This window comes from Tribolium castaneum, chromosome 8 (genome assembly GCF_031307605.1).
Source record: "Tribolium castaneum strain GA2 chromosome 8, icTriCast1.1, whole genome shotgun sequence".
Lineage (NCBI taxonomy): Eukaryota > Metazoa > Arthropoda > Insecta > Coleoptera > Tenebrionidae > Tribolium > Tribolium castaneum.
The window spans coordinates 13,947,098-13,961,522 of NC_087401.1; the positions used below are offsets into that span (position 1 = coordinate 13,947,098).

Sequence of the window (14,425 nt, forward strand, 5' to 3'; positions counted from 1 at the left end):
CAATTTTATTTTTTACTTTTTATCTGTCGCAAATAACTTCGTTCAATTTCTGTTTTGACCTAAATTTTTGATAATAATATTGTTTCTAAAAAAGGTAATTTTACGAGTTTTATCCTAAATCATTATTAACACGAAACACACTTATCATACCCTCATATTCTTCAGCCTTTTGCGCTTATCATTTATTCCGATCTCTGTAGTATTCTTTGAAATGGGTGAAATTTTAAATAGATAGTGAAACAAAAGACCTTTTATGCATGTGAATTTTTTAAGAAACGGACTTGAATTGTTTTAAAAACACAGATCTAATAATTACTGACTAAATTTTTTTTTCATTGCAAACTTTTATGTGGTAAAACTAACTGTACAAGCTTTCAGAAAAAATATTAAAAGATTGAGAGGAGAAATGCTTTAGATCAAAATAAAAAAAATAAAACAAATAAAAAAGATCAGAACTATTTCTAATAAATAATACAAAAGAATTTACGATCCTCGGATAAAGAATAAAACAAACAAAGAATAAAACTTATCCATAGAATAAGTTCATCTAATTAATCATACTGGTGTTGAGTTTTTATTTGTGAAATAAAGTAATCGAGTACTCTCTGATATGAATAATAATAAAAGTAGAAAACAAATTAATGGTTTATTAAACAAAACAAATACCTTATCACCTTGGAATAATTTTTATGTGGCTTTTGCGACAAAATCCATACATTTATACAAAAAAATTTTGTCATTCTGTAATAAAACATATCAGTTTATCAGTGGCAATTTCCACTTGTTATTTTAAAGTAAATAAAAAAGAAATGTAAAAAAGGTAATCTGAGACTATGAAACAATTTGCTTGTGTTTTCACCAAAAAATAATAAACGTTTTTAGAAAGCTCTGATGCAAGTTAGTATATTATTGTTTGTTAAATCAGAATAACAAAAATATTATAGTCGATTCAAGTGAAGATGGAAATGAATAATAAACTAATCATTATATTTATGTATTTTATGTTTTTTTTTCTCGTCTTATTTCCAGTTAAAGGCTCACTTTTGTTCTATTCGCTCAATTAAGGCAGTTTTAAGCAAAAAAACTCACTTTTCTGAATATTGTACAAATGAAACACAAAAATTACATAACATTTATTTTGCTGAGCATTTTACCATGTCATTTAATCAAAAACTCACTTATGTCACATAAAATCGCTATACCAGCCCAAAAATTAAAAGGAAAGACCTAAAATGACATTATTTTTGGCCTTTCTCGCTAGATTTACATTGTTCTTATTTTGAAAAATATGTAAAATATAACTAAATTTATTGTTTATAAAAATTTCGTATCACATAATGACATTAAGTTTCACATGATTCTGGGCTAAAAAAACTAAAAAACAATTTTTGTAACTTTTTCAAAGTAAATGTTAAGAAAAAATATCGCTTTAAAAAAATATAAATATTTGGGAAAGTTATAAATTAAGCTAAAACGTTCCAAAAAAAAATTACTAAGGTATCTTAAAAATGTAAATTTTGGCCTTTTTCCTAAAATTATTCCTGTTTTAATCGTCAAAAATCACCCAATTAGATAACAACTATGTTCTTTTGGCGTTTTAAGGGTGATCTAAGTTTGGTTTTTGAAAAAAATACCGACCTTTTTCCCGAAGTGGCTTTAAAAAAGACCGAAGATCTCTTAGTTACGTCGAAGAATGAGTATTTTGACTCTGATCAGCTTCTTTAATTTAAGTCGTTTAATAAAAAAAAATATTTTTTTAGAAAATATGTCCCAAAAATGTCACGTAATAAATTACTTCAAAAATAATCTTTGTGTTTAAGCACAATTTCATTTAAAAAAAACTCACTTTTTTCGGGTACTTCACATAAGTTAACCAAAAATTCATATAGTTTCGCTAGAACTTAGAACAGACCAATTTTTTTTTGCAATGTTTTTTCAAGAAATGTTAAATTACATCGAAATTAACGTTCTTTTGGACGGTTTTTTAAAGTAATTCAGATAAAAAAAATCACTAAAGTATCTTAAAAATGACAATGTTGAACTTTTTCCTTGGATTATTTCTGTTTTAAATCGTAAAAAATCACCCAATAGATAACAACTATGTCCTTTTGGCGATTTTAAGGTGATGTAAGTTTGGTTTTTGAAAAAAATACCGACCTTTTTCTCGAAGTGTCTTTAAAAAAGACAGAAAATCTCTTAGTTGCGTCGAAGAACGAGTATTTTGACCCTGATCTGCTTCCTTAATTTTAGTCGTTTTATAAAAAAAATTTTTTTGGAAAATATGTCCCAAAAATAATGTTTGCGCCTTTTTCAAATGTTTAAGCACAATTTCAATTAAAAAACTCACTTTTTTTCGGGTATTTTACATATTTTAACCAAAAATTCATATAGTTTCGCTAGAACTTACAACAGCCCAAAAATTTTTTTGCAATATTTTGTCAAGAAATGTTAAATTACATCGAAATTAACGTTCTTTTGGACGGTTTTTTAAAGTAATTCAGATCAAAAAAATCACTAAAGTATCTTAAAAATGACAATGTTGAACTTTTTCCTTAGATTATTTCTGTTTTAAATCGTCAAAAATCACCCAATAGATAACTATGTCCTTTTGGCGTTTTTAAGGTGATGTAAGTTTGGTTTTTGAAAAAAATACCGACCTTTTTCTCGAAGTGTCTTTAAAAAAGACAGAAAATCTCTTAGTTGCGTCGAAGAACGAGTATTTTGACCCTGATCTGCTTCCTTAATTTTAGTCGTTTTATAAAAAAAATTTTTTTGGAAAATATGTCCCAAAAATAATGTTTGCGCCTTTTTCAAATGTTTAAGCACAATTTCAATTAAAAAACTCACTTTTTTTCGGGTATTTTACATATTTTAACCAAAAATTCATATAGTTTCGCTAGAACTTACAACAGCCCAAAAATTTTTTTGCAATATTTTGTCAAGAAATGTTAAATTACATCGAAATTAACGTTCTTTTGGACGGTTTTTTAAAGTAATTCAGATCAAAAAAATCACTAAAGTATCTTAAAAATGACAATGTTGAACTTTTTCCTTAGATTATTTCTGTTTTAAATCGTCAAAAATCACCCAATAGATAACTATGTCCTTTTGGCGTTTTTAAGGTGATGTAAGTTTGGTTTTTGAAAAAAATACCGACCTTTTTCTCGAAGTGTCTTTAAAAAAGACAGAAAATATCTTAGTTGCGTCGAAGAACGAGTATTTTGACCCTGATCTGCTTCCTTAATTTTAGTCGTTTTATAAAAAAAATTTTTTTGGAAAATATGTCCCAAAAATAATGTTTGCGCCTTTTTCAAATGTTTAAGCACAATTTCAATTAAAAAACTCACTTTTTTTCGGGTACTTTACATATTTTAACCAAAAATTCATATAGTTTCGCTAGAACTTACAACAGCCCAAAAATTTTTTTGCAATATTTTGCCAAGAAATGTTAAATTACATCGAAATTAACGTTCTTTTGGACAGTCTTTTAGAGTAATTCAGATCGTTTTCAGACCTAATTCGAAAATTCCAAATAATTTATTCAAATATTTCGTGAATGAATTTTTTTCTCAAATGAGCGCAAAAATTCAAACTCAAGAGTAGAATCGGTTTTGCATTGAAAGAACGCTTCTTCTTGGCAAGGAATATGAAGACTGAAGATGTGATGTATCTTTCTCTTCTATAAAAGGCAAATAATTTGCACTTTTTTTTTATAATAAAGTTATTATTTTCAGTTGACATAAATTTCTACTTTTTTATTTGTATTATGTCTTGCATTCGTAACCATTTTTGTCGTGAAATATCTCTTTTATTGTCGAATATTTTTTTGACATATTTTTCTGTACATTTACTGTAGTTACAAGTGAAAAAAAAAAACAAAAAAAAAAGAAAAATAAGGAAGTGTAAGCCGCTACTGTTTTACTGTATCTGATCGAATGTTGGAAATTTTGTACAGTAAAACCTCTCAATAACGGACCCCGATGTGTAATTTTTCCCTGTCCGTTATTAGGAGGTTTCACTGTATTTTAAATACTAACCACAGTCGTAAGCCACGACACTGAGTATGTGGTTATGCGACCTCTCATAATCCAAAGGCTCCGTATTCCTAATAACCCCATCCATGTCGATAACGAAAGGCTGATCTGACGTAAGTATTTCATATTTGCAGACATCGCCGAACTTCGGCGTACAATCACGATCGGTCGCTTCGACACGAACAATCTCGCTGTAGATTCGTCCTTCATCGACTTGCCTTACGTAGCTTGGTTCGGAGAAAGTCGGTGCGTATTCGTTCACATCTGAGACGGTTATGTGAACGGTGGCGCTGCAAAAAACCAAAAAAACAAACTCAATAAATAAATTGTTGCGGTTTTGTGTGTGTATGTGACGTTGGTGGGTAATTTTGTGACGTTGTTGAATAATAATCATGTTTTTTTTCCCTTAGAAGTGGATTAAAATGGACACCTGCATGGGTATTTCCCCAACTATGCAACGAGTTAAAGATTTTGGGTTTTATGCCATAATTGCGCTTATGGGAACTTTCCTTATTGTTTTGCTGTGTTTTATTTTTTATAAAACAATCGATTCGTTTGGTTAAGTTGTATCTGTTATTAAACGAATTAAAATGGTTTTCCCAAACAATATTTTATTTATTTTCATGTTTTTATGACGACCCATAAATCCCTATCGGTCAAGTTACTGCAATTTTTATCAGTTACCACATTTAATTAAATAAGATAACATACGAAGGAAAAACAAAATTTTAGTAGCATCAAAGATAAAAAAGACTAAACTAGAAATTAAAGTGAATCCACATAAGCCCAACAAATCAATAGCAAATCTTTCGAAAGTAAAATTTATTTTGTTTTTTTTTATAAAAGATAACGAGATAAAAAGTAGTTGCTTCACAGATAACCGAATAAAAAAAGGTATTCTAGATGCGTTCCAATAAATCTCTCATTGAAAAACAAACATGAATCAAAAAATTAACATGTCTCTACATTAATCAATGTTACCAACTTAATTTACAAACTCACACATTACATTGTATTTCTCTGTTATTTAACCTTTTTTATTTTTTTTTACTTTCTCATTTACGGCTAAATTATTCCAAAAAGTGGCACTATTTTGATCCATACCTAAGCAAAATAATCCGGGGAATCGATTGGCATCGAGAAAATTGCCAAATTCCCAATATTTTTTTAGTTATAAATTTTTTTGTTGAATAAAATTTTCCACTATAGATATTGCCTATCTTAATTTTTAGCAAAAAACTTTAAAAGTTTATATCTCGTTAAAAGTTGGTTTAATACAGAAAATGAGCCGCTAAATTCAATGGAACAAACTGCATTGCTTTACGACTTTTAATTTTTGAGTTATGAATTTTTTGAAAAATAATTCGGCGATCCACCATTTTTCAAATTAAAATAAAATAAATTACGGCAATAGTATTCGAAAAAGTGGAACTATTTTTATCCATACCTACGCAAAATGATCCGGGGAATGGATTGGTTTCGAGAAAATTGCCAAATTCCCAATAGTTTTTGAGTTATAAATTTTTTTGTTGAATAAAACTTTCCCCTATAGAAATTGCCTATCTTAATTTTTAGCAAAAAATTTGAAAATGTCAGGTCTCGTTGAAAGTTGGTATAATACAGAAAATGAGCCGCTGAATTCAATGGAACAAACCGCATTGCTCGACGACTTTTAATTTTTGAGTTATGAATTTTTTGAAAAATAATTTGCGCATCCCCCATTTTCCAAATTAAAATAAAATAAATTACGGCAATACTATTCGGAAAAGTGGAACTATTTTTATCCATACCTACGCAAAATGATCCGGGGAATCGATTGGTATCGATAAAATTGCCAAATTCCCAATAGTTTTTGAGTTATGAATTTTTTTGTTGAATAAAACTTTCCACTATAGAAATTGCCTATCTTAATTTTTAGAAAAAAATTTTAAAATGTCAGGGCTCGTTGAAAGTTGGTATAATACAGAAAATGAGCCGCTCAATTCAATGGAACAAACCGCATTGCTCGACGACTTTTAATTTTTGAGTTATGAATTTTTTGAAAAATAATTTGCGCATCCACCATTTTCCAAATTAAAATGAAATAAATTACGGCAATACTATTCGGAAAAGTGGAACTATTTTTATCCATACCTATGCAAAATGATCCGGGGAATCGATTGGTATCGAGAAAATTGCCAAATTCCCAATAGTTTTTGAGTTATAAATTTTTTTGTTGAATAAAACTTTCCACTATAGAAATTGCCTATCTTAATTTTTAGCAAAAAATTTTAAAATGTCAGGTCTCGTTGAAAGTTGGTATAATACAGAAAATGAGCCGCTGAATTCAATGGAACAAACCGCATTGCTCGACGACTTTTAATTTTTGAGTTATGAATTTTTTGAAAAATAATTTGCGCATCCACCATTTTCCAAATTAAAATAAAATAAATTACGGCAATAGTATTCGAAAAAGTGGAACTATTTTTATCCATACCTATGCAAAATGATCCGGGGAATCGATTGGCATCGAGAAAATTGCCAAATTCCCAATAGTTTTTTAGTTATAAATTTTTTTGTTGAATAAAATTTTCCACTGTAGATATTGCCTATCTTAATTTTTAGCAAAAAACTTTAAAAGTTTATATCTCGTTAAAAGTTAGTTTAATACAGAAAATGAGCCGCTGAATTTAATGGAACAAACCACATTGCTCTACGACTTTTAATTTTTGAGTTATGAATTTTTGAAAAATAATTCGGCGCATCCACCATTTTTTAAATTAAAATAAAATAAATTACGGCAATAGTATTCGAAAAAGTGGAACTATTTTTATCCATACCTACGCAAAATGATCCGGGGAATCGATTGGCATCGAAAAAATTGCCAAATTCCCAATAGTTTTTAAGTTATAAATTTTTAAAAATTTTACCAATTTTTGCTTTTGTTTGCAATTTGCTCGAAAACTATTAGTCGGAGAACAATAATCTTTTTTGAAAAAGATAGATAATTTAAAGAGCTTTCCATAATGTTACTAATATTCTCCGCTATTACCTATTTTGAGTAATAGTTATTCACGTAGCCACGTATGAAAAAACCTATTGTGTTTAACTAGCATAATGTTTGCCAAACCGAGTGAGCGCAGCGATTTTTTTTGGGGTTTGAAAAAATTTTCCTTATTATTTTTTTAAAACAAAAAATTTAGATTATCTTTTAAAATTTTGATTTGAATGCTTATTGATTGGACTTTTTCAGTTAATTAATATTTTTATACGCAATGAATATAAATATTTATCGTTGGACGTAAATATCCAGCAAATCCGTAAGTGTCAATTAAATTCGTAGCAGTTATCCAATTACCATAAAATTAATATCATACTGTCGCCAACACGGAATTTCCTATCGTACAAATAAACACCTTTTGAAATGAATTCGGCTTTTAGCGTCCACATATTTCTCGTTTATTTTTTTTACGAGTGTTGTTGTCGTTTGTTTCATTTTTCCCGATCGCGAAATGAATTTAAAAAACTCTGACACCGATTAAATTTTTCAACACTCCCCAGCGAATTCCATCCAAATATCCTCGAACCACACAAACACAAACTGCAACTCGATCCGCTATCAAAAAACGATAATCCCGAAACGTTACCGCGTCATAACCTCCGGTTATAACAGGTGCGGTTTACGTAAGGACTGGTGACAGATGGACAAGCTCTCGAAGAAATTTTTTTTTTATTACGTTTTTAATATTAACATGTCGCAGAATCAAGGTGGCGGTGGTGGCAACCAATTGCTCATTTTTTTCTCGCTTGTAGTTAACTTTTTGTTTTTTGACGACGCTTTCTTATCTCGCCTTCGTGCGATCATTAATAATTTCGTTCCACGGTCCATGCCATGAAAAAATCCATAACACAATGGTACAAAGCGACATTCTTAAATCATTAATTATGACGTAACGAAATGGTGTTAATGGGTGTTTTTATGGTATCGATTTCGGCGCGGGTTTATGCTGAAATGTAATTTGGCGTTAAGTAATTTAGTGTTTGTTTGCGCTTTCGGATTCGTCGCTTAATACCTAATTGAATTTGTGATAAACAAAGCGGTGTAGGAGAAGCGAAACGCTCTGTATATTTTTTTTATTTTATCACTTTGCGTTTTTTACCTGTTCAGGGTCGCAGTTTGTTTATTTTTAATACGCTGTGTATTACTGGTTGCAGCGAGAAAAGTCAAGGTCGGATTTAAAAATGTGAGCTGATGATGGATGGCGACTAAGGAAATGCTTTTTTACAAAAATTATTTCACAAAAGTCGGGCATTTGGACCGATATCGAGCGGTTGTTGCATACATTTTTTAGGGATGTGGGGTTTGTAATTTTTTACGGTTCGCTAGAATATTTAAAACTTTAAGGGATATATGAAATATGAAAGTTTTCCGTGTGTCAGTTATTATTATTTTAAGATCGATGTTCTGAATAGTTAAATTTGAACCAAGAAGAAAAAGGAAACCATCGAGGAGGAGAATACTTTGACATTCCTTCGTGTGGTGCAGTTAACTTTAATGTTTTAATTATAAGAAACAAATTTTTCTTTTTTTGGAAAATCTTCGAAAAACTATAAAGAATATCATTATTTTTGTAAAGATCGTTCGATTGAAATAAAGAAGTTAAGCTGTTTTTTTTTTGAATATCCATTATTTACCCCAATGTAGATTGGCGCACAACGTGGGGCATATGATAAAGTTGTAACAAATTGGCGCCCAACGTGGGGCGTAAGCCAAAAACCGTTATAATATGTTATTATCGGTTCTTTCTTTTAAAACTTGTTGCTTAAGAAGGGTATTTTCTTTTTTTGTTCCTTTTGCTTAGTTGTGCGAATTTTTCACTAAAAAAATTCATAAAAAAAAACTAAAAGTCGTAGAGCAATGCGGTTTGTTCCATTGGATTCAGCAGTTCATTTTCTGTATTAAACCAACTTTTAACAAGATATAAACTTTTAAAATTTTTTGCTAAAAATTAAGATAGGCAATATCTATAGTGGAAAATTTTGTTCAACAAAAAAATTCATAACTCAAAAACTATTGGGAATTTGGCAATTTTCTCGATACCAATCGATTCCCCTGATCATTTTGCATAGGTATGGATAAAAATAGTTCCACTTTTCCGAATAGTATTGCCGTAATTTATTTTATTTTAATTTGGAAAATGGTGGATGCGCAAATTATTTTTCAAAAAATTCATAACTCAAAAACTAAAAGTCTTAGAGCAATGCGGTTTGTTCCATTGAATTCAGCGGCTCATTTTCTGTATTATACCAACTTTCAACGAGATCTGACATTTTAAAATTTTTTGCTAAAAATTAAGATAGGCAATTTCTACAGTGGAAAATTTTAATCAACAAAAAAAATTCATAACTCAAAAACTAAAAGTCTTGGAGCAATGCGGTTTGTTCCATTGGATTCAGCGGTTTTTTTTCTGTATTATACCAATTTTTCACGAAATTTAAAATTTTCAATTTTTTTGCTCAAATTTCCTGAGTAAAATACACTTACCTTCAAAGAGGTGAAAAAAAATTTTTTTTTTAAACTCACTCCAGTAAATTTTTATGGACTTCTACATGTCTTAACAACCCACAAAAGTTGTTAAAAGTCCACAAAAAGTCCATATGTTCAATTTTTTAACGTTTGATTTTTTCAATTTTCGTCGCAATTTTTGTCGATTTTGGGTACCCGGAACATTTATCGAGCAATAGCTCCGGAACTATTAGAGATAACCCCATGAGGTGTATTATCGTTGGAAAGCTCTTTAAATTATCTATCTTTTTCAAAAAAGATTATTGTTCTCCGACTAATAGTTTTCGAGAAAATTGCAAATAAAAGCAAAATCGACAAAAATTGCGACGAAAATTGAAAAAATCAGACAAAAAAACAATCAAATGGAAATAATTTTTTTTCGCTCTTGATCTTATAGTTTCCCCGAAAAACGCAAAAAAATCGGAATTCTAACTTTTTTTTCAATTTTTAAACTCCGATTACGGCGAAACTATTAAGAGTTAGCAAAAAACAAAAAAATTCATTAGAACCGGAATTAAAAGTTCAACAAAAAGGCATAGATTTCAAAGTGGTTTATTAATATTTAAAAATAAAAATAATAAAGTGGTTATTATTTTTTGTACTAAATTATTTTTTCTAGAATTAAAATATTGTACTTGAATTGTACAAGCAGCCATAAAAGCATCCAAAAAACTGCAAATTGTTCATTTCCTTTTCCATCACCAGACTCAGAAAGACATAAAAATGTAAAACCTTAAGCTTGGATTTCTTTCAATACTCCTGATACTTATTGCAGCAGATCTGACCTGAATTGACCCCATGACGAGGTTATTTTCAAAAGTCGATAGTTACCCCGAACTGCATTTCACTGGGGTTGAAATTATTATGGAGAACTTGATAAAAAAAAAACTTATAATTAGTTACCATCGTCTGGAATTTGAAACTTTGAACAAAACTTAAATTCGAACATTATCAAGGTAACAAAATAACGATTTTATAGGTGAAATGAAATTAGACAAAATTCTCAGTACAAACTTGGCAAATTAAACTTTTCCAACGAATGAAAATTAAATCCAGTTTCAATAAATCTCCAAGTTTTGTTCCTTCATGATTGAAAATCGCGATGATAATGGCATGGAATTGGTCATTTAAATTTGAATTGCAAATGTTTATTGAATATAACTAGAAATCGGATTTTTACGTAATAATGACAAAAATAATGTCTCTTTGAAAAATATCGTTTTATTATTCAATTAACTGTGCGCCTTTTAACGTAAATTGACTCCTTAAAAGGGTTGTCTGTGCACTTTGAAAAAAAGAAGCGTAAGAACAACTGTCTAATGGCAATAAAATTATAGTTTGGTAATCGCCAGAAACGCCGTTTGAGCAAACTTTCGCAATTAATTGCAACTTTGTAGTGTCCCGATTTTAAATAATATAAAAATAGACGGTAACCTAAATAAACAATGATTGTAATTTTCCGAGAACAGCCCGCAGCTCGGTCATAAACCCTCAGACATCTCCACATTTTTCCCGTTCTAAAATACCCTCATGTAGCGCCACTGTTGTGCCATTTTCTCGTCGCTTGACCTCGTTACTTTTTTTAAACAAAGTAGACGACACATTTAAAAACACGCCTGACTCATACTTTGGACAAATTTCAGCACAGAACTTGACATTAATAAGTTAAACTCGGACGAGTTGCTGCATTTTCTGTTATTAGTCACTTGCCCACAGTTTAATGCACGAGAGAGAATACGACACCAGAATAACATCGATATTTTCGGAAATTAATGACCGTTAAGTGGGATTCTCTCTGGAAATAATTTCGTCCGGTGTTGCTCGTTAAAACTTTGCCGCGCCGCCACCAATAAGGGAGAAAAAAACACATTTGATATTTTTGCTTGTTTTATTTGTTGGATAAGTTTTCTTGCAAATGTAAGGAGATAATCAACGAGGAATTACAACAATTAAATTGAAAAAAAAAACGAAGCCAAAATCAACAATACCCCATCTCTTTTATTAAACGAGGCGAAAGTACAAGGATTTTGCTCTTTTTTGTGTTTCATTGCAGGTTGCAATTTCCGTAATATCAGGAGCTTTGAAAGCCGCTTAAAGAAAGATAATCAATGAGATGTTTTTCCCAGTTTTCACATATTGGACTTTTTCATATAGAGAGAAAATGTATTAATTCTACGAGGAGATGATGGACTAGTGACTTGAAACCACAACCACAAAAATTAGAAATTGGCAAAATCGAAAGTAGGAAGATATTGTCACCAACGGGAAGTTGAGCTTCCTCTTAGGTCGAACACCCTAGCGAGGTTGCAAGCTATTGCTGATATCGGAATTTGCGAATTCCGATGAGCAATAGCTAAGTCAGCCTTCCGGTGGTTCGAACTACGGGGTCGCCGTAGAGAAACGTAGAATTCATTCATTCGTTGATAGTCAGTGGAAAGTGACAAAGGGTGACATATGGTCGGTGCCATGAAGAGCTTTATAGCGACTAGAATGTAAGTAAATCTTTACATCACATTAGTGTTATTTTGGTAGTTAAATATAGACTCTTACGAAAGAAAACTTCCGTTTTGATTATTGTCCCCTGTCCACCCCGTCACACACGTGACATTATGGTGGAGGCGCCCCAAGATTTCGGAATTTTAAAATGAAGTTCGTATTAGTATGAAAGATTTATAATTGAAAAATTACCGTGACGTGGAATTCGCCGACGGCACGATCGGTGGATAGGAGGCAATATGTTCGCGTAAAAGTTAGGGGTCAGCGAAAATAGGAGTCAATGCCCAAGGGCGAAGAAAGGGAACCGCCACTGACAAGAAGACGGGCAAAGGAGCACGAGTACGCGCAATTTAAACCGCCATTTCGCAGTACCGAAATTTTTGGACAGCAATCGGTACCCCCAACCGGAAGCGTAGAGATAGTGGTGCAAGCGGGAGGTTCATGGAAAACAGTAAGGGAATTGGAGACGATTCTTGAAAGAAGGAAGGACACAGAGCACGACGAGTCGTCAGGAGAAGAGGACGAAAACGAGGAAAGCGTTAAGGGCACCGAGGAAACAAAAGAGAAACAAGAGACGAAGAACGAAGAAAACGAAGTAATGGCCGACACGACCATCCGCCAGGCTCTGGCTACGGCCAAAACCCCGGCAACGCCAAAATTTTTGTCGCCACCTTCCTTCAATCCAGCCACGGTGGACCCAAACACCTTCATACAAACATACAACAGGGTAGCACTGGCGAACGCTTGGGACGACAACTTGAAAATTGCGTACCTTCCGATTTTCCTAGAAAAAGCGGCGTCGGTTTGGTACAATGAATACACAGGAGAAGCACAAAACGCTACAAAAACGTGGAGGCAATTAGTGGCAGACTTCCTAGAGGAATTCGGACGAGGAAATTCCACGAAAAACGCAAGAATGAGGTTTGAAAGCCGCAAACAGGGAGTGAATGAAGATATAAAATCCTATTATTTCGAGTTATTGGCGCTTCAACAGGAATATGACCCTCAAATGTCGGATGCGACATTCAGGATGTTTTTCGAGGAGGGTTTGCTGCCACAGTTAGCGGAAACATTTTTGATGTTTAGCGACCCAGAGATGAGTAAGAGAGACATCAAAAATCTTGTCTTCAAAATTAGCGAAGTGAAGAAAAAGTCGCTGATCAACAACATTTCAGCGGACAGTGCGTTCGTAACAATGAACGACAGAACGCACCGTCAGCAAACGGAAGCGAACAGGTCACGGACCAGCCACGAGGAAAACCGGAAATGGGAAAATCGGCGACAAGAATTCCCAAATACTAGGACCAAGGACGGGAGACCCATCTGTTTTTCCTGTGGTAAACCGGGACATTACGCATCGGTTTGCAGAAATCAAGAAAGAAAGAACTTCGAGAGGAACCCGGCTTCCCAGACGAAAAAATGTTTCGTTTGCGGAAAACCTGGACATTTTGCGGCCGTCTGCCGGAACAGGAAGAAGAACGAAGGTAGGACCGACGGAAAAAATTATGCGGGAAAAGAGTAAGGACGGCGTCCGACGTGCGTCCGGATGTCGTCCAAGTCGACAGCATTTTCACAACCGGGACGCCGACAAATATATTATTAATAACGGGGTATCATAGAGGTAAGAACGTAGACGTCATAATAGACACGGGGTGTAGTAATAATCTTGTAAGTAGAGAGTTAGTAGAGAATAAGTTATCAGATAAGAATAGATTATTTTTAAGGACGGTAGGGAACCACAAAATTCCCACCTTAGGTAAGACAAATTTTGAACTACATTTAGGTAATAGGAAATTCGAATTCGAGGCAATCGTAGTTGATAAATTGCCAAGTCCGGTAATCTTAGGAGATGCATTTTTAAAGCGCGAAGAGGTCATCATAAACTACGGGGAAAAAATGATCCATTTCCATTTCATTTAAGCTTTAATTCGATTAAACAAGTCAGTGAATCAGATGACAATTAGATAAATAAATAGGTATATAAAAATATAGAAGTCAAAAAAAAATGTGATTTAGGTTCCAATAATGAGTTTCATCTGAAATTTGTACAGAGCCAAATATTTTCAACAAAAATTTTTATAAATATATAAATATAATATAAAAATAAATAAATAATAAATATATAAATATGTAAATATATAAATGTATATATAAATATATTTTAAGAAAGTTTTCATACTTCCTTAATTGCATTTATATTTATTTATAATTAAATTTTTTGTATATTCACCTTTTTCTTCAAAATATGATAAATTGATCGTTTTGAAAAATATTAAAATCGTATTTAGGCATTTGAAAGCAAAAGCTTTTAGATGTTTCCTCTGATGTTCAGAAATTTCAAAAAAAAGAA

The 14,425-nt window shown here is 31.9% G+C and overlaps 2 protein-coding genes and 1 long non-coding RNA gene across 3 annotated transcripts in view; 1 reads left to right on the plus strand and 2 right to left on the minus strand.

Annotated features, from left to right (window-relative positions):
* Positions 1 to 14,425, minus strand: part of Tom7 (Translocase of outer membrane 7) — an 84,065-nt gene that overhangs the window by 51,409 nt on the left and 18,231 nt on the right. The window lies entirely within an intron of this gene.
* The window catches only part of Cals (Calsyntenin), a 58,516-nt gene that overhangs the window by 28,589 nt on the left and 15,502 nt on the right, over positions 1 to 14,425 (minus strand). Inside the window, exon 3 of the mRNA XM_008196530.3 lies at positions 4,038 to 4,324. Within this exon, the coding sequence (XP_008194752.1) occupies positions 4,038 to 4,324 (287 nt within the window). The remainder of the gene's footprint in view (positions 1 to 4,037; positions 4,325 to 14,425) is intronic.
* Positions 4,251 to 4,641, plus strand: LOC107398067 (uncharacterized). The gene is made up of 2 exons (XR_001575037.2): positions 4,251 to 4,392; positions 4,445 to 4,641. It is a non-coding gene; the product is annotated as an uncharacterized LOC107398067 (long non-coding RNA).